The sequence below is a fragment of the Hemibagrus wyckioides genome, linkage group LG03 (genome assembly GCF_019097595.1).
Source record: "Hemibagrus wyckioides isolate EC202008001 linkage group LG03, SWU_Hwy_1.0, whole genome shotgun sequence".
Taxonomy (NCBI): domain Eukaryota; kingdom Metazoa; phylum Chordata; class Actinopteri; order Siluriformes; family Bagridae; genus Hemibagrus; species Hemibagrus wyckioides.
The window spans coordinates 15451112-15477744 of record NC_080712.1 but is presented as its reverse complement, the minus strand read 5'-3'; the positions used below and the strand labels follow the sequence as shown (position 1 = coordinate 15477744).

General features: G+C 37.0%; 1 protein-coding gene and 1 long non-coding RNA gene across 2 annotated transcripts; one reads left to right on the top strand and one right to left on the bottom strand.

The window, feature by feature from the left end:
- Positions 1-458: 458 nt before the first annotated feature.
- ret (ret proto-oncogene receptor tyrosine kinase) lies at positions 459-23720 on the top strand. Its single transcript, XM_058386389.1, has 20 exons — positions 459-734; positions 13710-13955; positions 14210-14500; positions 14806-15044; positions 15187-15382; positions 15484-15683; positions 15887-16169; positions 16847-16978; positions 17171-17281; positions 17380-17493; positions 17656-17912; positions 18033-18180; positions 19286-19393; positions 19504-19718; positions 20347-20469; positions 20659-20729; positions 20820-20957; positions 21154-21253; positions 21818-21965; positions 22869-23720. Exons 1-20 carry the CDS (start codon positions 668-670, stop codon positions 23024-23026), a joined length of 3345 nt encoding a protein of 1114 aa, XP_058242372.1. The 5' UTR covers positions 459-667; the 3' UTR covers positions 23027-23720.
- Positions 19715-26585, bottom strand: LOC131351144 (uncharacterized). The gene is made up of 3 exons (XR_009204341.1): positions 26237-26585; positions 26026-26118; positions 19715-19967 (listed from the first exon to the last, which is right to left on the bottom strand). It is a non-coding gene; the product is annotated as an uncharacterized LOC131351144 (long non-coding RNA).
- Between the last annotated feature and the right edge of the window lie 48 nt (positions 26586-26633).

The following is a 26633-nucleotide window of genomic DNA, read 5'->3' as shown; positions in this document are numbered from 1 at the left end:
AGCTTTTTCTGTTTGTTCTGTTCCTAAGTCAGTGTAAGAGTGATTGCATCTTGCCTGAGAAGCCAACACAAGCCTTGCTTATTGGGACAATGGCCTATAAAATGTTGTAAAATTCATGGGAAATGTATTCTTTGGTTACAAGGACTGTCAGAATAACTGAGTAGACTAATGGATCGGTGTCATTCAAGCACTGAGCTCACTTGCTCAGCTTATTATACACTGATAAACAGCAAACTTAATGGATTGAAACATGTGATTTGAACACTGTATGAGTAAACTCCGCAATGTTTGTGTTAATTCAGCCCTGGGAACTTTGTGCTTTAAGTTATGATAGATATGTTACACATAAATGTCTTTTAATTAGCCTCTTTGTTTAGGGAATCCGAGAATGTTGGTGATGCTGTAGCTGCGTGTGCGCTCAGTTGATCCTCCCCCCTGCGTGTCGCCACACACATACACTCACACACACTCACGCGCGCGCACACACACGCACACTCTCAGCAGCCCGTCAATGGGATACTCAGCATACGGACTTCTTTGGACTCCTGCATAAAACCGTTTTAGCTCTGAATATTTTGGGTCTGTTTTTCCCCAAAACAAAATCGTTTCATATCTGATCGGGTTGATTTAGCGGGTTGTTGCGAAATTACCCTTATGACTGTGCGGCATGGCTAGGACGCGGGCTTTTACGCTGTGGGGAGACACCGTCCTGGTCCTCTTGCTCCTCTGGGAAGGTAAGTCTGAGCTCTATGCTTAGTTTCCTTCGCAGATTGGGACTTCACCAAAAATGTTTTATTGAAAATAATAAATAATACCTTTGCATGAACCACTTCATATACGATCAGTGTTGCGCATTTGCACTTGTTCCATTTAAAGTTCCATTTAAAGTTTTACTTAAGACATTATATGACTTGACTATTATAAGGTTCTGTATGGATTCAGATTGAACCTTTAAACCTTTTAATACTGAGGGAACAATTTTCTAATATGGTAAGAGAACAGATAAGTTTATTGTCCATTTCTGGGAGACTGCCCTTGGCTTCATAATAGCTTCACCAAAAACACAGACTACATCCACCCACACACAAGATATGATCTAATAATCCAAACATAAAGAAAGCTTCAATCTCTTCTTATAATATGCTGTGAGGTGTATGATGTAGGAATAAGTATGTTGTTTAAAAACCATAGCCTCACAATGCAAAATATAAATTATGAATTCATCAAGTCAACAGTCTTTGATGCCGGTCTTTTATCAGTTATGTACTCTGTTCTTTAAAAAAGGTATATTATTTTCATGAATCATTATTATTATTAACAACAACAATAACAAAAAAATAATAATTAGAATAATAATAAGAATAAATGAAAACAATATTTTAGTTTGGAACACTTTCCTGTCAGGTTTTAAATCTTTAACAGTTCCCCCAGAGAGACAACAGAAGTCCCCTTAAGGGTTCTTGTTTTTACCTTTTTTCTAGGTCTTGGCAATGATGCACTGGAATCACAGGGTGCTAACCTCAATATAGAAACTGGTAGTCTAAAATTCATGTTGTAAACACCAGGTGAAAAAAATAGTCATGAACTACACAAAACACACACTTATGTTGCCTTTTTGCAACTGGACATTAAAAATGTGTCCTAGAGCTTCTTCCTTACTTATTTCTGTTATAAGTGAATGTGCCTCTTCCTTTTTGTAAGTGGAAAGCTGCACTGTGGCCACAGAAATGGGGCACATGCTTCACACAAGCCATATATTTATACACTGTTATATTTCATAATCCCATTTTAAACCCTCTGTCCAACTGCACTAACACGACCCTCTGAAAAATGACTATATTTAAATTCTAGCTCAGAGGTCTGTAGATGAGGATGTGTGGATAGCATTAACAAGGAATAATCACATTGGTATAGTTTGAATGCAGGCTAAAGTAGTACATAGCAGAGGTTTTATTGCTATTTTGGTCATACAGAAAGCATGTAGCTTTGTGTGTCTGTCTATGAGCACTTCATATGGAGATTCCCTCATTATAGAAAGCGATGGAGGCTCAACTGTGACAATCTGATCATATAAATTAAAGCTTTTAGCGCCAAAATAATTCTACTAAAATATCAATCATAATTAAGTGAAGAAAAGATTTATTCAAATATATATATTAATATTATTTATTTTAATGTAAGATGTTTAAAATGTCTAATCCACATGCAGAAATGGATCTATATTTCACTTTATGTTGTGGTATTTTAATGTTTTTAATGTAGTTGTCTCTAATATGTCAACTTGCAATGCGGTATAAGTAAAGGTGCACTCATGGCTGTTTGCTTGAGCAAAGAATTTAATTAATAAAATCATTCTAATGTAAATCTCTTTTGTTTTGTGAGATGAAACTATTCATTTTATTTGTTCAGTATTTGTTTGGTTTATAATTTTTGTAAGAGTATTTTTGTAAGCTTTTGTGAGAAGATTTATTACTGCTTGTTGTGAAATTATGCCTAATGCCCTATGAGATGATGTTTGGAACAACCGACTGATGAAAATGATTGCCACATTAGTTCATCATGTTCACTTGACTAAGTTCTGAAACAGTATGGTGGGAGTTATTTTATATTCTTTGTTGAATGAATTAAAAATAAAGAGTAGTGCTACTTTTTCCTACTTGTTTAGGATAAGATTAAACTCATTTCTTTGAACATCGTTGCCATGCAGAATGTAATACGATTTCGTCTATTCCTGTTTCGAGCACTGAGTGTACAGTAAGTGTACATTCTGTCCATCCTGTGAAAAAGGCTGTGTTGATAATGGTACAGTGCCCTGTTTCCTGCTAGTTAGGAAAACAAAGGCTGAGTGGCCGTCAGAGGGCAGGTGTGCAGCAGGTGGGCAGAACTCTCGGCAAACATGGTGTGTTTGTCTTCTGAAGGGAAAATACAGCCAGTAAAATAATAGAGCACACAGCTCTGATAACAGATGAGGCTTAAAATCCCTCATTAAAGACACGAGATGGTTGGCAGCTCCACCTCCAAAACGGATCTCATTTATTTTATGACAAGTCATCCAATGAAAAAGGATGGTGCAAAAGTAATGAGTTTTGACTGAGGGAGATAATCCACTATCATTGTCTGATGTCTCAGCTCGGAATATCGCTTTGACATTTGCACTGTAGCTAGATTGCTGGAATTATTATGTGCTTTGGTTACTCATCCTTTCTTTTATAGAGCCATTTTATGTTGATGTAATGTATTTGCATCATGAGAGCGTACGCCTTACGTTGGTAATGAAGCTGGGCTTAGTGTTCCGGTGTCTCTTTTCTTCTCTGTTGTTTTGATCCAGCTTTAGATTTATGTTTTCTCATGGAAAACAAATTGGGTGGGGCAGTCTGCGTTCTAGAACAATTCATATATTACTGTCCCCCGAGTCCGGGACATAAAAGACTAACCTTGTAGTAGAGCTGAGAAACACTGTTTACTGAAGGATGGAATTGATACCAGGAGGTTATATCACCATACTCTCATATCAGAATGAGCTCATGTTTAATATCATATACCACACATTAAAAATTCAACAATATTTCTGGGCTAAACATAATTAGATATCATAGAAAACATCACTGTAACTATGAAATAATTTTTATCAAATTTTTATCAAACTTTTTTGTTTGTTTGTTTCCTGCTTTCATAAGAATGCATAGTTTTAATGTAATCAATTAAATCAATAATGTAATCAATTAGCCATGATTTTTAATTTAAATTTCTATTTCAAGTTATTAGTATAGTGCTTTTAACAATGGACATTTTCTCAATGCAACTTTAACTCTAACATTTATCCCTTTTTAGTTCAGCATCACTTTATGATCTGGCTTTTCAGTATTTATATGGAACTAATGATAATGTAAAGGAGAAATCGATCCATGTTTCAGGCATATGTTGTAATATAACACCAGAATGATTAATCATACCAGCACCACTATTTCTAATAGGCATCCTGCATCCTTTCAAAACATGCAGGATTGTTGCCTTTTCTCTGTATAACAGTATACTGTATTGATCAAAATCCCACTATCTGGTGTCACCCAGAAGAAGATGTGTTCCCCTCTGAGACTGTTTCTACTCAGAGTTTCTTGCTTGTCATCTCAGGGAATTTTTCATTGCTTGCTCATTAGGGATTTAGATCTAAATCTGGGTGTCTGTAAAAACAGAGCTATAATTATTAAGGTGGTAAATGCTGTGCAAGTACACTCTGGCTAATTTATTCACAGTAAAACTCAACTTGACTGCATCTGCATGTGTACACAGATCACGGTGTATCAGAGAAGACTATTTTCATTCGCTTCTGTAGCCACTGCATCTGTCCGTTGTTCTACATCACAACAAAGGCTGACATATGGACAAAAATATGTCAGTATTCACACATTTATGTCTTTTGTGTTTTGGGTGTGTGAAACATTGATTGGTGGATCCATGGTTCTGACCCTCTTATCCTATCTGTTGAACTGGGATGCCTTCTGACCTTTTACACTCTCACCCAAGTGGTAATCTCTCATGATCAAGTCACAGGAGATTACACACTGCAAAGGAAGTAGCGCTAGCCGGTCAGGGTGAGCTTGGCCCTTTCCATGTCTGCATTAGCACAATCATTTTCATCAGCAGCCACTGCTTTTTGAGACAGAGCAGGCCAATAAATCTTATTTGATGCATGACACTATTTGATTTAGCCACTTATTACATTATATGATTTAGTTTAGCTTGTGTCTTGAGTTGCTTTCAGAGAGCTTGTAAATCTTGCTGATTTTCTTGCTATCGTCACCACTTTTTGTATGATTGCACAAATACAAAGTTGATTAGACTGCATTTCAGAGGAGGGACTTCTCTTTCATATGCTACTCTTACATTTCCAACATTGTTTTTATACACTGTTCAAAACGTTTCAGTTGTGCTTTCCATAATATTATTTCTATAATATATACTACATAGTTTTAATTATGCCATTTATACAATCCAGGAAAAAATGTATTTCAGTATGACTGGACGTTTTAATGAAATGCTAGTTGCTGAAACTGGTGTTCTTACTAAGCCTTGCTCATTCTAATGCCTCAGTTTAAATATTTTACTAAGCCGGGGTTATTTTGAAGAACACACTATATAACACGTTTGCTTTATGCTTGTATTGTAATGGGATTTTCTTAATTACTTTTTAGATAGATCTGTAAAACAATTATGAAGATTTTTCTTTTAAAAGTATATATTGTATGATTAAAAGGAAACAGGCTATGAGATAAGTTTTTTTTATTATTATTATTTAAACAATATTCTGTACATTAAACCTGGTTATGTACTAAGCTTCACAAACATGGGTTCTGAGCTCTGTCTGCTTGGATTATGTGTCTTCTACTGTATGTTTCTGTGCCTGCCTCTGTTAGTGTTGCACAGTTCGATTGAGAACATTATTATATTAATACTAATATTAAGAACAGTATTATATCCTATTAAGCTTCAGATGTGTAATAAATCAATTAGCAGTCTGATTATAAGGTAAACATCATGGTTGCATTTCTGTTGATTCCAAAACTATCACGTGTAGATAAAATCCTGTGTGTCTCAGAAATGATTGAAAGCACCTTAATTTGGGATGAATCTGTCATGTAGCATTGTGCCTGAGTGAACTATGCAGTTCATGTTGGCTGCTGTACCTTTTGGAGCTGCATCCCTGATCCTTTAGTTAGTTAAGGGTCACATTTCCATCCCATGCATCAGTGGAATCTAATTTGCTCTGGTGTAGGCACAAGGAGACATTGATTGAAATTATGTCCCAAGGGCATTTGGAGCTCTTGTTCTCTACACGAGTCTTTACACGTTATGTTCCAGTGGTTGGTGAGGCATTTGAGTGATCATTTACAACAATGAACAAGAATCACAACAGTTTTGCTTATGTTATCTCTTTCCAGTTACTTAAAAAGGACTAAGCATTGATTGCCCTTTTTATAATGTTCGCTAGGCATGATCATTCAGTCTATGGCTTTTATAACTTTGAGAAAATTGAAACAAGCTTGCAGAGGCAAATGCAGCTGAACTTATTTAACAGTTCAAACAAATCCGAAGAGTGTTAGGAATAGAGTAGGAAAAAAAACAGGTAATGGTCAAAGCAAGTCACAAAATGGGTTTCATGGGTTACTCTAGGACAAATTCAAAAAACATTAAACAAATGGTCAAGCCTCCTGGTGGTCCAGCGGCTCTCATTGCTGTGGCCCGGGTTCGATTCCTGGGCAGGGCGCTAACCCAGCCACTGAAGAATTAACTCTCACTGCCAGTCCCAAGCCCGGATTAAATGGGAGGGTTTTTATAACATTTAGAAAACTGAAACGAGCTTGCAGATACAATTGCAGCTGAACTTATTCAACAGTTTATACAAATCCAAAGAGTGTTAGGAATAGAGTAGGAAAAAGGTTACTCTAGGACAAATTCAAGAAACAATAAGGGTTGCATCAGAAAGGGCATCCGGCGTAAAACCTGTGCCAAATCGAAACATGCGGACCAAGTGATCCGCTGTGGTGACCCCAAACAGGGAGCAGCTGAAAGAACAACTAAGCAAATAGTCAAAACCAGGTAACACTATGAAGGCTTAGTATCATCATAGACAAACAGAACTGAACATATACTTCCCAAAAAACAACTAAATAAAAAGTTGTTTTAAATAGTGACAACATGAAAATTGGTGAAGGTAATCTAAACAAAGGTGACTGTTTGGGAGTATAGATAAATCGAGGGAGATTGAGTCCAGTGAAGCCATGCTTGTAGGCTGTGGTACACTTTGGGAAATATAGTACATTACATAGTGGATGTGACAGAAACAAAATTCCATCAATCCATCCATTTTCTGAACCGCTTATCCCATGTAGGGTTGTGGGGGGACTTGGGGCATAAGATGAGGGATACCCTGGATGGAGTGACTCTTTCAAAATACAACAAATGATGTCTCTGTGGCCCATTACCTAGTAGACAATTTTCTCCATGGAGTCAGGAGATTAAAACTCAGCAGGTGCTCATGGTGAGATGCATGGGCAAGCCACAGGTTGGTGCAGAGCGGGTAATTATCACGGTGATCTTTCATTTGGACTGTAATGGATTATAACTTGGATCACAATCTCAGAATGTCTAAATTGTGCTGTTTGTTTGTGTCCTTGTTGCCCTTTTATCTTTGAGTCTATCTTAAATCAAATTTTTAAACTCTAGATTAGATTTTCTGGTAATTGGCCTGATAATAATGACATTGAATAGAACATGTTGTGTAAAGGTTTCTCATTTGTGAGTCCTAATGTCCTAGGCAATCCCAAGAGAGCTTACAAACCAAATTTAAATGTAGCGTTCAATCCAGCAGCAGACTTTAAATTAGATTTTTCTAATGAGTGATGTCTATTCCTGATGCATTTTATTCCTTGCTTAACTTGATGGTGATGGTGGTTACATTAGTATTACATTAAAATGTCTGCCTGTTTTTATTTAGAGAGCCATGACTGTTCAAAAATAAGTTATTCATGCAGTCCTTTGCTTGTAAAAGACTCTAAAGCCCTTGAATCAAGTTTAGGACTGAATCTCAGACAAACCTTTCGAAATATTTGTATTCGAGAATATAAGATCAGGTTTGTGATATTTTGATGCTATATGCACACTCTGTATTAGCTCTAAAATGATTCAAACAGAGTGATTCTCAAACAACTATTCAACTGTTTTGAATGTTTTGGGGAAAAAAGCTCTGGCATAATTAGAAAATGGTGAAGGGAAATTGGACCATAATGATCAATAATAACAGCCCTTTATTGAATTGTAGCTTAATTGGCAGCCTTTTAGTTAATTAAATCGTTGCAGTGGCAGGCTAATGATTCTTTGCTATATTATACACATATTATACGCAGTCTTCTTTATTTGCTTTAGGAGTATTTAGTTCCACTGATGTGTTAGCATTTTTGAATTATGATAGATTTGTAGAATGCAATTTAATTCTGAGATATGAAAGGGATTCATTTAGTTTCTCATTTTATTATTGTTTCCAGCTCCACAGTTGTTGGCTGTATGGCTGATAAGGTAATGGGCATTTGGTTGAGGGAAAGGACAGTGTTCAGTTTTGCCATTCTTCATTACTAAAGCTAATGATTGACCAGCTGTCAGGTGAACTACTTGACTTCCAGTCAGCCATTGTTTGGTGACACTGGCTGTGTACGCTGACCTTGAATGAAAGGGCATGGGCTATGTTTTCCCACAGATCAGTACTTTGTTTCATGATCTCCGCTGACTATAGCAAACAACAAGTCCATTTATACTCAGCTGTTGTGTTTCAGTAAGAAACGAGCACGGAGCATTATGAACATTATTATTATGATTGCTACATAAACATGTAGTAATTTTGAGTCATTTCAGCTGCAGCCACGTTGCTTTAATGGAACAACGGGTAATTGCAGTAAATGCATCTCAGGACTTACACATAACATCACATGAATAGCACTCTTTGACTGCTAAGTGGATTATGGGATGGTAGATTCCTCGGACTGTTTGCCTGCTTCCGTTTTCTGTTGAGTTCAAGAGAATGGCAAGCAAGAGCCCCTCTCTCTCTGTAACAGCTCATGATGTCATAGATGCTAAATCTCTGTGGTGGAGCATACATTGAGCTAATCAAGTTCGTGTCTTTGTCCTGACCGATCCAGAGGGCGTTCCTCATCATTTGGCTGATTCGCTGAGCAGCCAATACACCAGTCTTACTGTCCTTCAGCAAAACTGCAAATCTATGATGAGGTTTGTCTGAGCTTTTCAGACTGCTGTTGTATCAGTTGCTGTTGTAACATGTATCAGTATACAATATGCTTGATGGATTTTTTTCACATCCGTACCTTAGAATGTGGCCATTTTCAAGCAGCAATGTTTTTAACACTGACATATCAGTATTAGAAGAGCTAAATTTTTGAGTGTTACTACACATAATGTAGATTATCTATTTGATATTGCTTTTGAACCTATGTGTGTGAATATGTGTACACATACTGAATTGGCATGAGTGCTGAAATCAATACGACAGGCTGCACCATTGTGCTTTAGGTTCATGATTCAGGCTGTGGTTATAAAAGGTCATGCCAGTGAATGCATTGCATATTTATGATCAGTTGGCAATACAAATGCACTTACAGTATATTTAAGCTTGATAATCTATTGGCTTGCCTGATTGTTCTTCTTTAAATGTAAATGAGGCTAGCCTGTTGCTCTTATTATATACTCCAACCTTCAGAAAACTACAGCAAGCAAACTATAATCCTCTTGTTGTATTTCTCATTATCAATGCTAACATTAATGCTAAATTAATTTATTTTCCTGATATAAAGTACCTATATTCAGTCGCCTTTTGTCCTGGAAGTAAACAGAATTTAGGAACTACCCAGCAGCAAATGTAATAAAATAAGGCTTTCTGGTACCATCCTAAAATGATCTAAAGACAAGCTGAACAACAGAAAAAAACCCTTAAATATTGACTCTTATCTACTCATATATTGATACCTTCAATAATCATGATTGTGATAATAGTGCTAATTTGATTATTAATAATAAAAATGACACAAGCCATAATATATTTCATGAGAAGAATGCTAAATAAAAATGAACACACAACAAAAAAAAGTCAATTGTAGCAAATAGTGTGTGTTTTTTGGGATCCGGTTGGGCTATGGTGGTCTCATGGTTGTGTGAGTCGTACCTGAAAACCAATAATGGCAATAACACCTCAACCAGACATTATAAAATGTTCAGCTACTATGACAGATACTGTTGTGATAGTGTCAGTCTGTTGAAACATGTATTGAGCCAGAGACATTAAGAAACTCCCAAATGACACTGAGAAGCCCTGTTATTCTCTGTATCAGTCATAAAAACTAGCTAACTTTAACTAGCTAACTAACATTAATTAGCTACTTTACATGAATGGCTTGAGATACCCAAGTTCAGCTGTGTCTGCCAAGCATGACCTAATAGCACTTTTGTTTTTACTTTTGCACTCTTGGTTGTTAACTAGCTATTATTGTTAGCCAGCTAGTTGATTAGTGCACATTGTAAAACCGGTGACTGTTTATTCTATTGACTTTTTTTTCTTCTTTTTTGAAACAGAAGCCTTAAGTCATAGGCTAAATAATGTTTTTTGATAACCTACCTACAGCTACATGTTGTTCTCCAACACTTTCGGATGCTTCCTACTGTTTTGTAACTTGCTGCAGTTATAGAACATTTCCTGCTAAGTGCTCAAATTAGCTACCCTAGAAAGCACAAATAAGTTGGCACAACATGTATAATTTATGTCTTAATGACTTCACAACGATCTTGTTTGCCAATTGGAAGGATGTAGATACAAAGTAGGGTTTAAAAAAAATCTGTACTTTTAAAGCCAGTAGTGTTGTAAGAGAGGATAATTATTTTATGTCCACAATCTCGCCATAGAATCATTCATTAAGAAGATTCAGCTCAGTTTGCCTTTGCCATTATTAATCAACAAAATTTACTTCTTTTGGCCATCGATCATATAAGTAAGGCAAATGTTCTAAAACTTAAAAAAAAGAATAAAAAAGAGTGCATTTCTTTATATATTTTAATAGGAATATTAAGAATTTAAAGGTATCCAGAACAATGCTATGATGACAAACAGCAAGCAGCGTCACTGAGATGTCATTTTGGTTCATGATATCTGAGACACTGGCAGCTCTTCTGATTTGCTATTGTCCTAGCTAACATCAGGGTAAATATTCCATCTGTTTTACTATGACAGTCAGATTGATGCACACTGTAGAGTTTTTACTTTTATATCAGTGCTATAATACAGTAGCAACAATGAGTGCAGTAGATAATTACATCATCATAGTCTTAATGTGAATACTTGAAATCACATAAAATTCAATTACCACTTACAACCAGCAAATTAGTCGCAGTACAAAAGCACGACTCACACTGCAAAATGGTTTTTCCTCAAGTTACTTGTAATAATGTGCCTAAAGGTCTTTAAATTCTAAAATGTACATAGTGCTACAGGCTTTTATCATGCACTGAATTAACCTTTCTCTGTGCCTTGCATTCACCATTGGATGTATATCTGTTTGAGCTTCAAGACACACTGAAGGATCCACTAGTGTTATTGAATTCTTATTATTTTCTATATCATATTCCAAGAGTATATTTTATTTTTTATTTCTCTTCTGAATTCACATAGCTACACAGATTTCAAACTCAAATTTCCTCACAAATGAAAGGGAAATGTCTCTTTCCAGTGATAACCCTGAAACTGGCTATTTTGTTTCTGAATCATTTAGTACTGTCTGTATCATAAAGCAGACCTCTCTAAATTCAAGTACCACTCTAAATTCAGGATCTTTCATGTGATTTATTGCCGAATCCACAACCGTTTTTTAAACATATAGGCCTGTGAAAACATTATACATTGCTTTGGTGAAGCATAAGAGGATATTGATATCTCACTGTCCTTTTATGTGACAAAAATAACTGAACAGGTGTATAAGAGAAACAATTAAATATAGTGAAGCAAGTGCCTTGATACAAAGCTTATAAAATGACTGCATTCCTTTTGATGTTTGTCTGTGTCTAAGCAAGGCTTTTAATAAAAGAGCTTGGAGTGTGCCTGTGAGTATCTCCATTCTTCAGGAAGGTACGCCGTGTATCCATCAATCCAACCTCCTGTCATCCCAGCACAGTTAAATCAAATCAGTGTCTGCAACCAGAGCCAAGGCCTAAACTACAACAACAGAAATAGAAAATCTAGTTTCTATGTCTGCTAATGATATTACTACGTTCCTAAGTGGCTGCCCACAGCCGTCGGACAGGAACACAAGAGGGATATAATTACAGGCCGAACACTCGCCTCTCCAATTTCCAGTAAAGCGCATGGGGCTGTTATGGTGTTTTATAGATTACCCATCCCCCAATACGCACAGTCCCACTGTAGGTAATGATTCATTTCTTCACAGTATTATGTTATCCACCATAATTAAACTTCCCAAGGTGACTACAAGGAGAAACGGAAACCACATCATATTGACATGTGAGAAATTCATTAAGAGGCTTGTCAGTGTCATATGAGATACTGCTTTACTTGTCATTCACTAAAGCGCTTGATCTAAAACCTGGATGTGTTTCTTGATTTCACTGAGTAACTCATTTGGTTTTATGAATGATTCAGCCAAAAATCAGGACACGTGTACTATTAACATAGATAATTGTCTCTGGAGCTTGGAAAAATATGAATATGTGAATTATATATTCATAACACTAATTAATTATCTGTTTTTCTGTGCATTTAATGCATATTTCCCATTGTTTGTTTTGAATTTGAGATTTTCCTTATAAAAAACATATAATTAGCAATTCCAGAAACTAATATAACTAATATATCAGTATTAATATTATATATCAGTAGTAATATTTTATGTCAGTTAGGCCAAAGGTTAATCATTCAGGCTTTTGATGCTTTCAGAGTGGTCAGACAATAAAAGTGTTTTTATATTCAACTCAAACAGCTAGGTTTCTGCAGTGATGTTTAGCAATTGATGCTGCATATATGCCCATAAGTCTAGTCTAATTTAGGTAACCTTCTTGCTAGTTAGGCTGTTGTTAATAGCTTATTATGTTAGCTTTTACAGGGAACATGAAAACTGTAAACGCACCTACCTAATTAAGGTTCACAGTTTTGACTCCACTTAACTCTACTTCACGTCTTTTCACATTATTTCATGGATGGTCACATGAGAGAGAACTGTGATTGGATAAATGTTAAGTTTGTCCACAGTGAAATCGTGTACTTTGGCCTAGGAATTCTGGATGCTTCACATTTGGCCTAATTCACATAAAATCTATATTTTTTACATTTAAATATTTTAGATTTAGATCTACAATATACAAAATTTATATTCATGTACTTTTATGCATTTCTATATTTGAGCGAAACATAAAATAGGTGAAGTGTTAAAAAAGCTTAGCTTGAATCAAGGGAAACCAGCAAAAAGGGGAAAAATATACTTTACGTATATTTAATGTTATCAACTAGCCCAGATTTTATTTGTTAATACAATTTTAAATACATTAGATTATGTTGGTTAAATACAAAGCCATCTATCAGCCCATAAAAAAAACTTAGGACTGGCCTAAATTTGAGTCAAGTCAAGAAATGTATATGTGTACCTGAAGCTCAAACCTCGGTATGATAAAGCAGAATATTATTTTCACCTAATCGATGTGGTGCCTGGGTGCCTCATATCTGCTTTTTTCTGTCTGGTTCAGTTTTGTCTGGTCCAAAATGCTACTTCAGGGGTCCTCATGTTGCTCATCGAGTTAATAATTGCTGTACATGTGAGACATAGTGCTGCTGTTTCTGTCTAGGTCGTCTGAGTGCTTAGCGACTGATCCAAAGAATGCATTTGACTATATTTTTAGTGGAAACATTAAACATTCTTCCCTCTTCTTGGCTGTATGCTATGCCAATGAGAAAAAAAAACAACCAACTCCAGAAAATAAAGTGTATTAAATTAAAGAAATCTGTGTTTCTCTTGTTTTAATTAATAGCAAATATGAAACAGCCTTGTTGGTTGTTGAGGGCAACAATATTGTCTTCCTGTCTCTGCAAACAGTTTCATCTTTTTGTTTTTTGTGTTTGTTTGTTTTTTTGCTCCACTTATTTTTCACAGGATCCTGGGGACTGTACTTTCCTCAGACCACATACTCAGATTGCATCTATGTTGGCCAGGCAGCAGGTACACCAGTGCTGCAGGTACATGCCATGCAGGAGAAAGCTTCAGAGCAGCCATACTTCTGCCTGTACTGGAGGCAGCTCCAGAAAACAGCTCTTTATGCATCATGGTTCCATATTGATGCTGTAACAGGAATGATCTACATGAACAAAACCCTGGATTGGACTGACTTTGAGTCAATATGTGAGTTTAAAAAAATTAGCTTTCTTTAAAAGGATGTTTAAAGTTTAAGCCTACTTAACAGGAATATAAATCAAAGTGCAGTGTAGTACTATACTACAGAATATATTATGTTTTAATGTTTGCTTTAATACATATCTATGTTTTCTTCAACTAAAGGTTATTTTGGCTCTAGAATATCATAATAGCTGGTAAGAGACTCTAAAAACCTTTTATGAGTCTGTTCAAATGTTGTGTATTTTCTGTATATATTCTAGCTAGCAGCCGGGTTCCCCATGCAACGAGGTTGATCCTGAAAGTGGCAGCAGCCCCCATATCTCAGAAAATGCTATGCAGTCAGTCCGCTAATGTAGAGGTCAGTCTTACATTCTTCAATTCCACAGCGCCCACCTGTGGCCAGATAAAGCTTGACAGACTGTGCTTCCCTGATCGAGATACAAACCCCCACATCAAGGAGAACCGCATTCCTGGACCTATGCGCCAGCTTCGTCGCTTTACCCATGCTGACATCTGCCCCAATTACACCATCAGCTACAGGGTGGAATCAGGTATCATCAAAAATAAAGGCCGGTTGTTAGAATCATGTTAAACTATGAAGGATGATTTAGTGTTGCTCATAACAGCTGTTCTATATACATCTGCAAATATACAATAGGTAAAATAGAAATGTGCCGAAATAGCTCAAACTACAAAAATTAATTATTGCACTATTACGTATAAATTCATATATAGTTTAATGGTTAAAAAAATGGTGGATGAGGAGTTATTCTACACCAGAACCTATTATTTGGAAAAACATTTTTCTTCACTACGTCCTATAGTCCTTCATTATCATGTTGTTTGTTGTGTGCAGAGACTCCAGTGCCATTTGTACTCAATGGCACCACTTCGGAGCTTGTAGTCACAGCACCTGTAGACCGTGAGGAGAAGGAGTTCTATCGTCTGGTTTTAATGTGTTTGATAAAGACAGAAGACACAATGCACACTCTTGTGACTCCAATGCATATCAATATATTTGATGAGGATGACAGTCCCCCCTATGTGAATGGCACGGACACCGAGGATGTGCTCATAGAATTTAGCCGCAGTAAGGTAAGCATTACACAGAAGCCTTTGAATGTAATTTATAATATATACCGTATGATTTTTACCAGATAAATCACATTTTCTTTCATTGTCATGCATATTTAGCCTGTTTAAGCATGGTCTGATAAATATTGCTCTGCCTTTGCAGGGAGCTGCATTTGGCAATATGTTTGTTTATGACAGAGACACAACTTCTACCTATCACAAGGAACAAAGCCAGAATAAGTACGTATGGACACTATTGACGAATGACTCCTGGATTAATGACACATTTACCATTCAACAGAACTTCAGTGAGGAAAAGCCCATCTTCGGCAATGTGCGAGGGACAGTCTATAAGTACAGTAAGGATGCTGAAGCACTGTGTCTGGTTCAAAAATGTTATCGGTCACTATGACTTCTTCTTGCGGAAATGTAATCGTGTTGCTTTTTTGTCCTTCTGCAGAGTTGCGTCTTAACAAGAATATTTCAGTGGATGAGAGGCGCTCATTTCAGTTGGACTTTCTGGTCAATGACACTACGTTTCGAGGCCCTGAAGGAACTGTGATGCTGCATTTTAATGTTACTATTTTGCCAGTTCCTATTACCTTCAGTAACATCACTTACTTCTTTGTGCTGTCCCGGAAGTCTATGACCTATGCTCAGGTGCTTAAGTTGATTCTTATTTGTATCCTCTTAGCCAAGATCATTTGACTACTGAAGCAGTACATGTGCTGTTTACAATTCAAACTGTTTTCCAGCAATGAAGAAATTATTATTATAAAATAAACTTCTTACCTTTAATCTAAGGCATATATTAAAATATGGCTGGTTAAATGACAATGTTTCTTCTGGATTGTTCTTTTTAGATTGGTAAAGTATGTGTGGACAACTGCCTGAAGTTCAAGGGTATTGAAATTGCATATCATTTAGAGCTGGGTGACAGGAACATCTCAGCTAACGTTCAGTCCTGCTACACGGCAGTTAATGTGGCACGGAATCTGGAGGACATGTCTGGGGTTCTCTATGTAAATGACACAGAGCCACTACGCAGACCTGAATGTCAGGAGCTGCAGTTTGTGCTTGTTGCTCAGGAGCAGCATAAAGAGCTTCAGGCAAAAACAATAGTCATCATCATTTTTGAAGGCGAAGGTAAGCACTGTTAACAGAAAAACCTTGTAGATCATGAAGTGTGTTAAATGTAGTTTAAATCAGTTCCATCAATATGACTATTTATATTCTCTCTAGAGTCACTTTTGTAGTGCGGCTGCTGTGGACATAACCTTTTTTGCCAGCATGCTTGTGTTCCGACATATTGTGTTCCGACATTGTTTTATCACCTCAAGTCTGAATGAAAATTAGTCAGGACAATGTAAACTTGATGTTTTTCTCTGTTTAGGTAACCTTAAGTAGTTCAACATAATTCAAATTTTATATGCAAGCACTTGGGGCATCTCAGATAGTAGAAATGGGTTGGATATCATCATATACTTTGAAGATAAAGTTTTGAGTGAAAAAAACTTTTTTTGTTATTTTGGAAAAATATATAATTTACCTAGTAAGCTAGGTAAAACAGAAATGCTTATGAAACTCAAGAAATACTTAAAGGCCTGAGTATTTACTTTCATAGGAGCTATTAAACAGCACTGTGGAGTGTGACATGATGGAGAAATTCTGTGCTGTACACGGGCACGACAAAAGAGGCACAATTTTTTTTTGGCCTCTGATAAAAACGGTTAAACAGAAGAGAAGTAGGCAGGATACTTGCTGTGAATTTTGTCTTGGTTGAGTGTAATGTAGCTGAGTATGTGTGTATGGCTGTGTTGTAGCATATCCTTTAAGTATGGAGGGACAGCGTTCACTGGCCTGTGCGGAGAAGAGACAGCGTGGGGAGTGTGAGACATTCAGAGGCCTGGGAACTCCCACTGGAAGATGTCAGTGGAGACAAGGCACAGAAAAAGGTGATTTGTTTTACTATCCATCTTTAAAAATTTACTGCACCACTGTGTACTACAGTGTCCTGTCATTAATGTACAGAGTCTTGTCATTAATTTTGATATAAACTGTTTTTCCTTTATGTATACAAAAATGTGATTATGTAGGACTGTCAGTATATAACACTATGTTAATTTTACATATGCGTTCTTTTCCAGTGATATCAGAAAATTACTCCACCTGTTCTCCAGACCTGCGGACATGTCCAGATGGCTACTGTGATGTGATTGAAAGCAAAAATATATCTATATGTCCTCAGGATTGCACCCGTGAGCAAATGTTCAGTTTTTAAGATTGTACACTTTCTGTGCTATTGATTGCTTCTGTTATTGCTAGATACACACAGTGCTTTTGTTGTCTTTTTTAGATGAACCAATTATTGGAGGCCATGAGAGAGGCCTGATGCTTGGCATTAAGGCAGGACATGGAACCTGCTATTGCTATTCAGAGAAGTGCTTCTGTGAGCAGGATGATATGAAAGGTGAGTTCATTTATATTTTTGTTCAGTTTTTGCATTATTCTTCATGTGTCTGGTGTTAGAAAAAGTTGACTGAATTCGATTTTTGAAATCTTACTGTGATTACTTTGGATCTCTTTTTGTCCAAACTGATTAACATTTAGTGCTTTTTTATCTCTTGTGCAGAGGAGATATGCGATGATATGTGCAAGACTGTCATAGCCACTGCAGTCCTTCTGTCCTTCATCGTCTCCATCCTCCTCTCCTCCTACTTCATCCATCGTTATCACAAGAACACTCCCAAACCGCCCATCGCTTCAGCTGAGATGACTTTCCGCAGGCCTGCTCAGTCCTATCCGATCAGCTACTCTGCCAACAACGTTAGACGTGGCTCTCTGGACTCCATGGAAAACCAGGTGGCCATCGACACCTTCAAGATACCTGTAAGAGCTTTATATGATTCCTCCATGTTTTTTTTGTTGTTGAAATGTATTTATGATTATCGGTCTATTGTTGGAAAAGATTAGCAAAGTGTTCAGCAAACAAAATCACTTTATTAACAGGAGGATCCAAAGTGGGAATTCCCACGAAAGAACCTAGTCCTGGGTAAAACTCTCGGAGAGGGAGAGTTTGGGAAGGTGGTAAAAGCAACAGCGTTCCGGCTTAAAGGAAAGGCAGGATACACTACAGTAGCTGTTAAAATGTTGAAAGGTAAGACAAAGACTTAAGTCCAAATTCTACTAAAATGAGTTAGTATTAGTAGTAGTATTCATCACCTGAATGCACTGAAGATGGTCAGGGCCACAAAATCTGATTGTGAAAAAGATTGGCATAAAAATTAATGCAGTGTCTATAAAAATACCAGTGGCCGCTATTACAGCTTGTAACGTCTGGGACCCCCGCCCTATGCGGGGCTCGACCCCAGACGCCCGTGGTGTGTGTGCGCATGCCAGCACATGGTGTAATGAGACCCATGTGCAGGATTCAGCGAAACACTGCTTTTATTACATTTAAGATGCGACATAGGGAAACAAACGTAACACAAGACATGGAGTGGTTAACTAAACAAAACCTAGACCTTAGCTTGGACATGGAACCTAGCAAACCAAACCCCAACAGAAACCACGGTACAGATAACAATCATGGACAAGGACACAAATGCAAGGATCCCTATTTATAGGGGTAGACATTAGGGCTAATGGGATACAGGTGACACAATCAGGATAGGAACAATAGGAAGGGCGTAACAAAAGACACACAAAGAAGCAGGCTTCCAAGGTTCACCTGCCAGCGCCCTCTCTGGGCCTGGCAGGGAACTGTCCAGCTGTTCCTGACACAGCTATTACTACCCTTAATAAACAAGCAAGTGCACATACCATATATAATTGACAATTTCTTTATTTAGCAACATTAGCTAAGCCACACATCTACATTCATACATTGATTTTAGGCCACTATATAATTGTGTCTACCAGCAGCAATTTGATACCAATCTAGCCAAATTTTGGCAACTGTATATTGCACGTAGTAGTAGCAACGGTTGCTAGGAAGATTTTTTAATTGAAACCAGTAGCCAGTAGGATCTTTTAAGGAAAATCTGGTAAGACAGCTTGTACATTACAGTAGAAGCTTCACACTCCCAAATTAATGGACAGCTACAGTGAAAATTAGCAACAGCAATGAGAAATGTGGGTGCAGTTATATTAGACCTATGTAATTAGCTTCTCTTTAGAAAATAACACAAATAATAAAATGTAACTGAATGAGTATATTATATGGTGTTATTATAATATGTGTATCTCTCTATTTGATACAGAAAATGCCTCTCACAGTGAACTTCGTGACCTTTTGTCAGAATTCACTTTGCTAAAGCAGGTCAACCATCCACACGTAATAAAAATGTATGGAGCTTGTAGCCAGGATGGTAAGGAATATCTGTTTTTCAGCAGTTCTTACTCCATAAATTGCAGTTTCCTTGAAGATTTAATCCATTAATGTTTCTGTGCTCTCATTATCTCTCCATTGTCTTTCCAGGTCCGCTGTATCTGATCGTTGAATATGCCAAGTATGGATCACTGCGAAACTTCCTCAGAGAGAGTCGGAAAGTGGGGCCCAGCTATATGGGTAGCGATGCCAACCGAAACTCCAGCTATCTTGAGAATCCAGATGAAAGAGCTCTGACTATGGGAGACCTCATCTCGTTCGCCTGGCAGATCTCTCGAGGAATGCAGTACCTGGCTGAAATGAAGGTACACCTGCTCTGAGACTTAAATTTGACGTATATATACAGGTAGTGTTTGTGTCTCACAGCTCCTGGATCTGTGGTTTGAACCATAGCTACAGATACAGTCTTATGTATGTTCTTTTTGGCCATTTAGTTATTAAAAACATGGCCTGTAGTGTGGACTGACTAAACTAAAATTGTCCCAGATTGTGAGGGTTTGTGTATCCTGCACTCGCAGCTCCACCTTGTGTTTTCCATGAAGGCTTCAGTGACCCTGAATTGGATAAGAAGATGTAGACAATGAAAGAAAGGTTGCGTTTTATGTTGTGGTTTTGAATATTGAGTACTGTATTTATGAAATTTTCATGGTTAAATTCAATAAAAATTTTATTTGTTGCATAAACGACCATACACAGTACGACACACAGTAGTGAAATGCATTTCATGTCATAGACATAGAATCAATAAGAATAAATGAGAATAAAATGAGAATAAAAATGTACAAAAAATACTAAGAATAGAATTTCAATAAAATTTCAATACAAATAGAAGTAACTAGACAAGTGGGAAAGGGAAGAAAGTATATGGAAAATATAAAATGTATATGTGAATGCAGTAACATTAAGTTAATGTCATATTTTTGTTATTTGTAGCTTGTTCATAGAGATCTTGCGGCACGAAATGTACTCGTAGCAGAGGGCAGGAAGATGAAGATATCAGACTTTGGCTTGTCTCGGGATGTCTATGAGGAAGATTCCTACGTGAAGAGAAGCAAGGTAATTTGTTGAACATGATTTCAAATAAATCCCTTTTCATGTATGCAGAACTGTTATAAGCAAAGCACATAGTTTTAACTGCTTTTTAATTACAAACATAATAATAATCTACAAGGACACACTAAGAACATATTACTGAGGGTATAGTTGACTAATGTTTGTGCCACATATTGTATTCCCACTTTTCAGGGTCGTATTCCTGTCAAATGGATGGCTATTGAGTCCTTGTTTGACCATATATATACCACACAAAGCGATGTGTAAGTAGATATACTGTATACACCAAATATAATTCCAACTGGCTTGTTCTGTGGTGACTCTGTTCTAAAGGTTCTCTCTTTTATTTTAAGTTGGTCGTTCGGGGTGCTGTTATGGGAAATTGTAACCCTGGGTGGAAACCCGTATCCAGGCATTGCACCTGAGCGGCTCTTTAATCTTCTCAAGACTGGCTACAGGATGGAAAAACCTGAGAACTGCACTGAAGAAATGTGTGTGTCTTTGAACAGCATGATTCATTTATTTCAGTATCAGTTTCTGTACGATATCTACAGTATAGCGTGCATGTTATAACATATAAAACCTTGATAGCTTGTCTGCTGCACTAATAATTAAGCACTGATGAACACAAAAAATGGTTATGAGAGAGTATGATATGTGGCTGATGAATTGTCTTTCATGAGACAGGTATAGCCTGATGCTTCGCTGCTGGAAGCAAGAACCAGACAAGAGACCAACCTTCAGTGAGATCAGCAAAGAGCTGGAGAAGATGATGGTGAAAAGCAGAGTAAGCATGACCAGTACTATAGACACACAGACATATGCATGCAAAAAAGAAAGCAGACCTGGGCCTCAATTTTACCAGCCCAAGGCACTTGTACTTCCTTCCTGCTGACACAAGTCATGTAAGAAGTTCAGAAGAGGGTGAGCAAATGGCCTTAGGAAATTTGTTCCACCATGCATGCATTTCACTACAAGATTTATTAGACTGTCAAATTTGTTGCTTATTCAGCTATAAAAGTTTAAACAGTTCATATTTAAAGTGCTTACTATTGATTAGCATGTGCTAAACCCAAGGGCCTTGACTTGGTTTATGGTTTATTATAATGGTAAGATTGCTCAAGGTAAGTGTCTTACTCCTGTCCTTTACAGCGACAGGATAATATACTGGTAGGTATTTTTGCTCTTAAGTAAAGCAAAGTATTAAAAATTAACAAGTATCCTATTAGCATTTTGACATGAATCAAAATCCTGCTAATATTGTTCCTGCTTTCCAAAGCTCACCTTTATCAATAATTAAACTATTCGGCACCATCTTTCCAGTCTTATTTCTCTTTTTCTCTGTTGAAAGGACTATCTGGATCTGGCAGCTTCCACACCTGCAGACGCCCTGCTATATGACGACACTCTGTCCGAAGAGGACACTCCTCTAGTGGACTGTAATAACGCCCCTCTCCCTCGAACCCTCCCTTCCACTTGGATTGAAAACAAGCTCTATGGTAGAATTTCCCATGCATTCACTCGATTCTAAAACAACAAATAAAATCTGTTTGTCTTTGAATGGCTTCCATAGGGAGGATGTGCTGTGATTGTGCTAATGGCATGAGATGTCTGAAACTACCAGAGATTTTAAAATGAGTTAGTATGTGGTGTAAGTGATCAGATTTCTGATTTTGGACCTGCTTCCGATGTACATGAACACATTCCACATTAGTTCATATTTAAAGACTTCTTGAAATTGAAGTACATTTTTTGTATAAGTTCATATGTTTGAGATGCTTATTTTGTATGAGCGGAATCATTTTTCACTTTTGTGATTTATAGTTTTATTTGGATTTACATTTGAAACAGGTCCCATCTAAATAAATCTGTTTGGTATGAATCACATACTGACATTCTCTGTAATATCTTTTACATATTACAGAAGTTCAGTGTTTATTGTAGGTTCAAAAAATGCTGAATAGAGAAGCAGTAAGGCTTTTTAATTAAACTCTTCCATTATGATTGAACAAGCAAGGCTTTAGACATTAGTCATTTAGTGTATTTAGCAATAAACATACTTTCTATGCAGCCATCCTTATGCCCCGATAATCAGAAAAGTGGAAAAAAGTTAAGCATACTAGGAAAAACTGCACTGCTTTCTGTTCTACTTTATAAAATAATATCAATAAAGATGACATAAGGACCTGACATGAATAACACAACATCACAGTAGGTTACTGCATGAATATAGAAACACTCTTTGCAAATATTGGGAGCTGAGACATCTCTCATGCACTCTTACCCTTAAATTTTGTGTTGAAAATATACAGCATAACAGAGTTTCGTTGGAGAGCCTTACTGTCTGCCCTCTAATTTTTTTTTCCTTCAGTGCAGAAACAGTGATATGTTTTCGTTTTTAGGCATGTCATACCCGAACTGGCCTGAGAAGAGCCCGGTACTGCTCAACAGACATGATGCAACTAATCCAGAATTTACAAGATATGCCAATGATAGTGTTTATGCAAACTGGATGGCTTTGCCTTCTCCTGCAAAAATTATGGACAAGCTTGATAGTTAAAAAAAAAAAAAAACGAATGGTGGAAGATGTGTAAATGTATATTAAACTGTATATAAGTTATATGATGCTAAAGTTGGTTCCCTTTTATTTCTGTCGCTTCAGCATTCTGTATAAAGAGGCATCTGACTGCAAATTGGCTGGAATTAATCACACTGTTATGTGCAGTGTTTAGATATCTTCACCTTGAGGTCCTCTTGCCAATGTTATATCACTGCATGACTGTGTACACAGTTTAATGTGCATATTCAGTGTCTTTCAAGTGCCTGTGTCGCTTCTCATATAGCCTCAAGTTAGAAATATAACTCAGATGAAAATCTCAGCCCAGAAATGAAAAGGGAACTTCTTTTCCATCACCTGCTGTAGATTTTTTTTTTTTGCTAAATAATTGTACAAAGAATGAATACAAAGGCCATATGGAGAAGTACAAATGTTTCTTGTGCCCATTTGCCAAAAGAAGAATACTACAGGAATTTGTCACCAAAATGATCAGATATACTTGTGATACCTCTGGAAGTTAAACAGTGTGAATATTTTGATTTAGTGTCTCATGGCCAGTTTTTTTTTTTTTTTTTTCTTTTTTAGTTATTTCTTGTGAAGACATTCTTTGTGCAACCGTTCTAATGCAAACGAGTGTGATTCCTTGTTATATTATCATAACATTAATAATTTGAAAACAATAAAACTGGTAGAAGTCGATTGGCTCTTTGCTTGTTTTATACAATACTGCAGCAATAATTTTGTATAGTAGGCTACATGCTGTATAAAATCATAAGAAATGCCTCTTTATAACACTCTGCATAGGAAGTTGATGCGTGTTAGCCTGAAGCCATATTCCCGTCATGCCACGACACGTATACTATTAAATTAGAAATATGTCTCAGTTCAAAAACACCAACCCATTCAGCTGCTGTCTCTTGAGTGGATGATAACATGCATACATAATATACTGAATTATGAAGAACACGTGTGGCCCAGCTGCCACAACAAGAAAAATCAAACAGCATGTGTTTTTTATTATAGACAGTAATTTTGGAGGAAAGTAAACTGAAGCTAGTCATTTTAGAACTTTTGACAAAAACACATTTTTAACACACAAAAGAAATCTCTCTCTCTCTCTCACACACACACACACACACACACACACACAGGACAGTAAATAATCAGGACATTTCATATATAGAACAGTGCACGCTAACTAGACAATAGAACAGAACATTCTTTGACTTTCTGCAGATGTGACTCATTTTCTACTGCGGTGGATGCTCACACATGGACATGGACATGAATTTGCACTTCCCATAAACAGTTAATAATGAGTTAATAAATAATTAGCAATGAATGTCAAACTCTCCAGTGAATAATCTCACCCGGATAATGTAGATTTGTGTCTAGGAACTGTTGTTGTGATCATAAATATAAATGTCTCAGCATCATTTCAACACACTTAGTACGTTTGATTTTATATTATACAACTCTGATTTATATTCCCAGTATCCAGCATCACCCTGAAGAGGATGGGCTTCCTGGAACTTGGTTCCTCTTAAGGTTTCTTGCTTATTTTTTCTCAGGCACTGCTCATCTAAATCGAAATTTCTGAAGCTGCTTTGTGACAAAACCTATTGTTAATTGCATTAGACAAACAAAATTTAATTGAGGAGGGCACAGTTACTAAGTACTTAGTTAGTACATATTCCAAGCATCTCTGAGGCTAAGGGTTTGATTCCTGCCTCTCTCCTGCGTGTGCAGAGTATATATGTTCTCCTTGTGTTTCAGTGGCTTGTGTTTCAGTACTCCAGTTTCCTACCATAGTACAAACCCAGATAGCAAATTGGCTCTGGGCCGGATCTGGCCGAGTCTGCCAAAAGTCATACCAGCAACAGGCCACAACTTCACAATGTCACAAGAAATCAGCCATGACTGGCACACAACAGTGCCAGAATCCACACATCAGCCAGACAAGAGCCAAAATGCCACCACCTTTACCCCAGAACTCAGCCACAACTTATCCTTTTCTACAGGCTTGGTCTCTCAACAAATTTTCGAATGATTTTAATTTTGTTGAAAGTTTCCAACATTCATTTTTTCTATGTTTATTAGTGAGAAGGTAATTTCATGTGTTGGGGTTGTTTTTTAAAGGAAGATTATATAAATATATTGATGAACAGAAATGATCAGAATCAGGCATCAATAGATGAAAATGAAATATTTTATTGCACTAAATAAAGTTAAAAATGAACTCTATAAGCACTTACACTAAAAGATAAAACTATTTACAGACTCAGAACTATTTACAGATCAGCTACATAGAGGGATGCGGGATGAGGGGGTGAAAATCGAACCAATCTGGCCATTTTCCTTTGACCTCTCTTATCAACAAAGCGTTTCCACACACACAACTGTCCGTCACTCACGGATTGTTCTACTAACTGTTGTGTGTGAAAATCCCAAGAGATCAGCTGTATCTGAAAAACTCCAACCAATACATCTAATAACAACAACCATATCACAATCAGAGTTACAGAAATCACAATTTTCCTCATTCTGATGTTTTATCTAACCATTAACTGTAACTCTTCACCTGTATCTGCCCGATGTTAAGTATTGTGCTGCTGCCACATGATTGGCTGATTAAAGGACTGCATAAATGAGCAGGTGTACAGGTATTCCTGTTAGTGCACTGTGAGTGTATAAAGAGTTAAAAGTATGTTGTGGCATTTACAACTAAATAAAAAAATTCTTTAGTAAATTGGTGTGTGTGTGTGTGTGTGTGTGTGTGTGTGTGTGTGTGTGTGAAGTTAGAAGTGACAGGGAATGGGAAGTATAAAGGGAAGGGAAACACAGCTCAAAGCTTCTCCAAAGTGTCCATCATCAGCTGGACATGCTGCATGAGAAGGTGACGAAATGCAGGGACTAATACACACACACAAATCCAAAAAATTCTCACTGACGTAAAGATACAACGCTGAGAATCGTGACATTAGAAGATATTCGACACTTACGATGAGCTCTGTGAAATAAAGCGCCGCTGCAGGCTCCCACATGTCTGCGTCCCACATGCTGATGAGTGCCATCAGTCTCTCCAAAAATCCTCCCTCAAACATTCAGAAAGACAACAAGCTCCATTAATGCCACATCTTATCAGGGTGAACAATATGGAAAAAACATTCAACATTCAAGCATCACTTATAAATCTCCTGATGAGACACTTACTGTCTCAGGCTCTGAGCCGCTGATGAAGAATCGGAAGACACAGCTCATAAAACACATCCACAAAGTTGTAATGGTGGAGCTGCAGTAGCAGGTGATACACTATAAAACATACTAGTGATCAGAAATCTGTGAGTTCAAATCCCAGGTCCACCAAGCTGCCACTGCTGGACCCTTGAGCAAGGCCCTTATCATAACCCTCAATGGCTTAGTTGTATAAAATGAGATGAAATGTAATTCGCTCTGGATAAGTGCGTCTGCTAAAATGCCATAAATATAAATAAATAATTAATCAAACAGCATTATGATTATACGGCATTTTAAAATAATGCTCTAATATAGCATAGACATAACATGAGTAAAAACAAACAAACAAAACAAATTATATGTTATTTTTAAC

Bases quoted from the DNA above. Each gene is read 5' to 3' on its own strand.
- ret (XM_058386389.1), top strand. From the start codon at position 668: ATGGCTAGGACGCGGGCTTTTACGCTGTGGGGAGACACCGTCCTGGTC. The intron at 18,181-19,285 runs GTAAGACAAAGA...TATTTGATACAG, and splicing joins AGCTGTTAAAATGTTGAAAG to AAAATGCCTCTCACAGTGAA. The intron at 21,254-21,817 runs GTAAGCATGACC...CTCTGTTGAAAG, and splicing joins AGATGATGGTGAAAAGCAGA to GACTATCTGGATCTGGCAGC.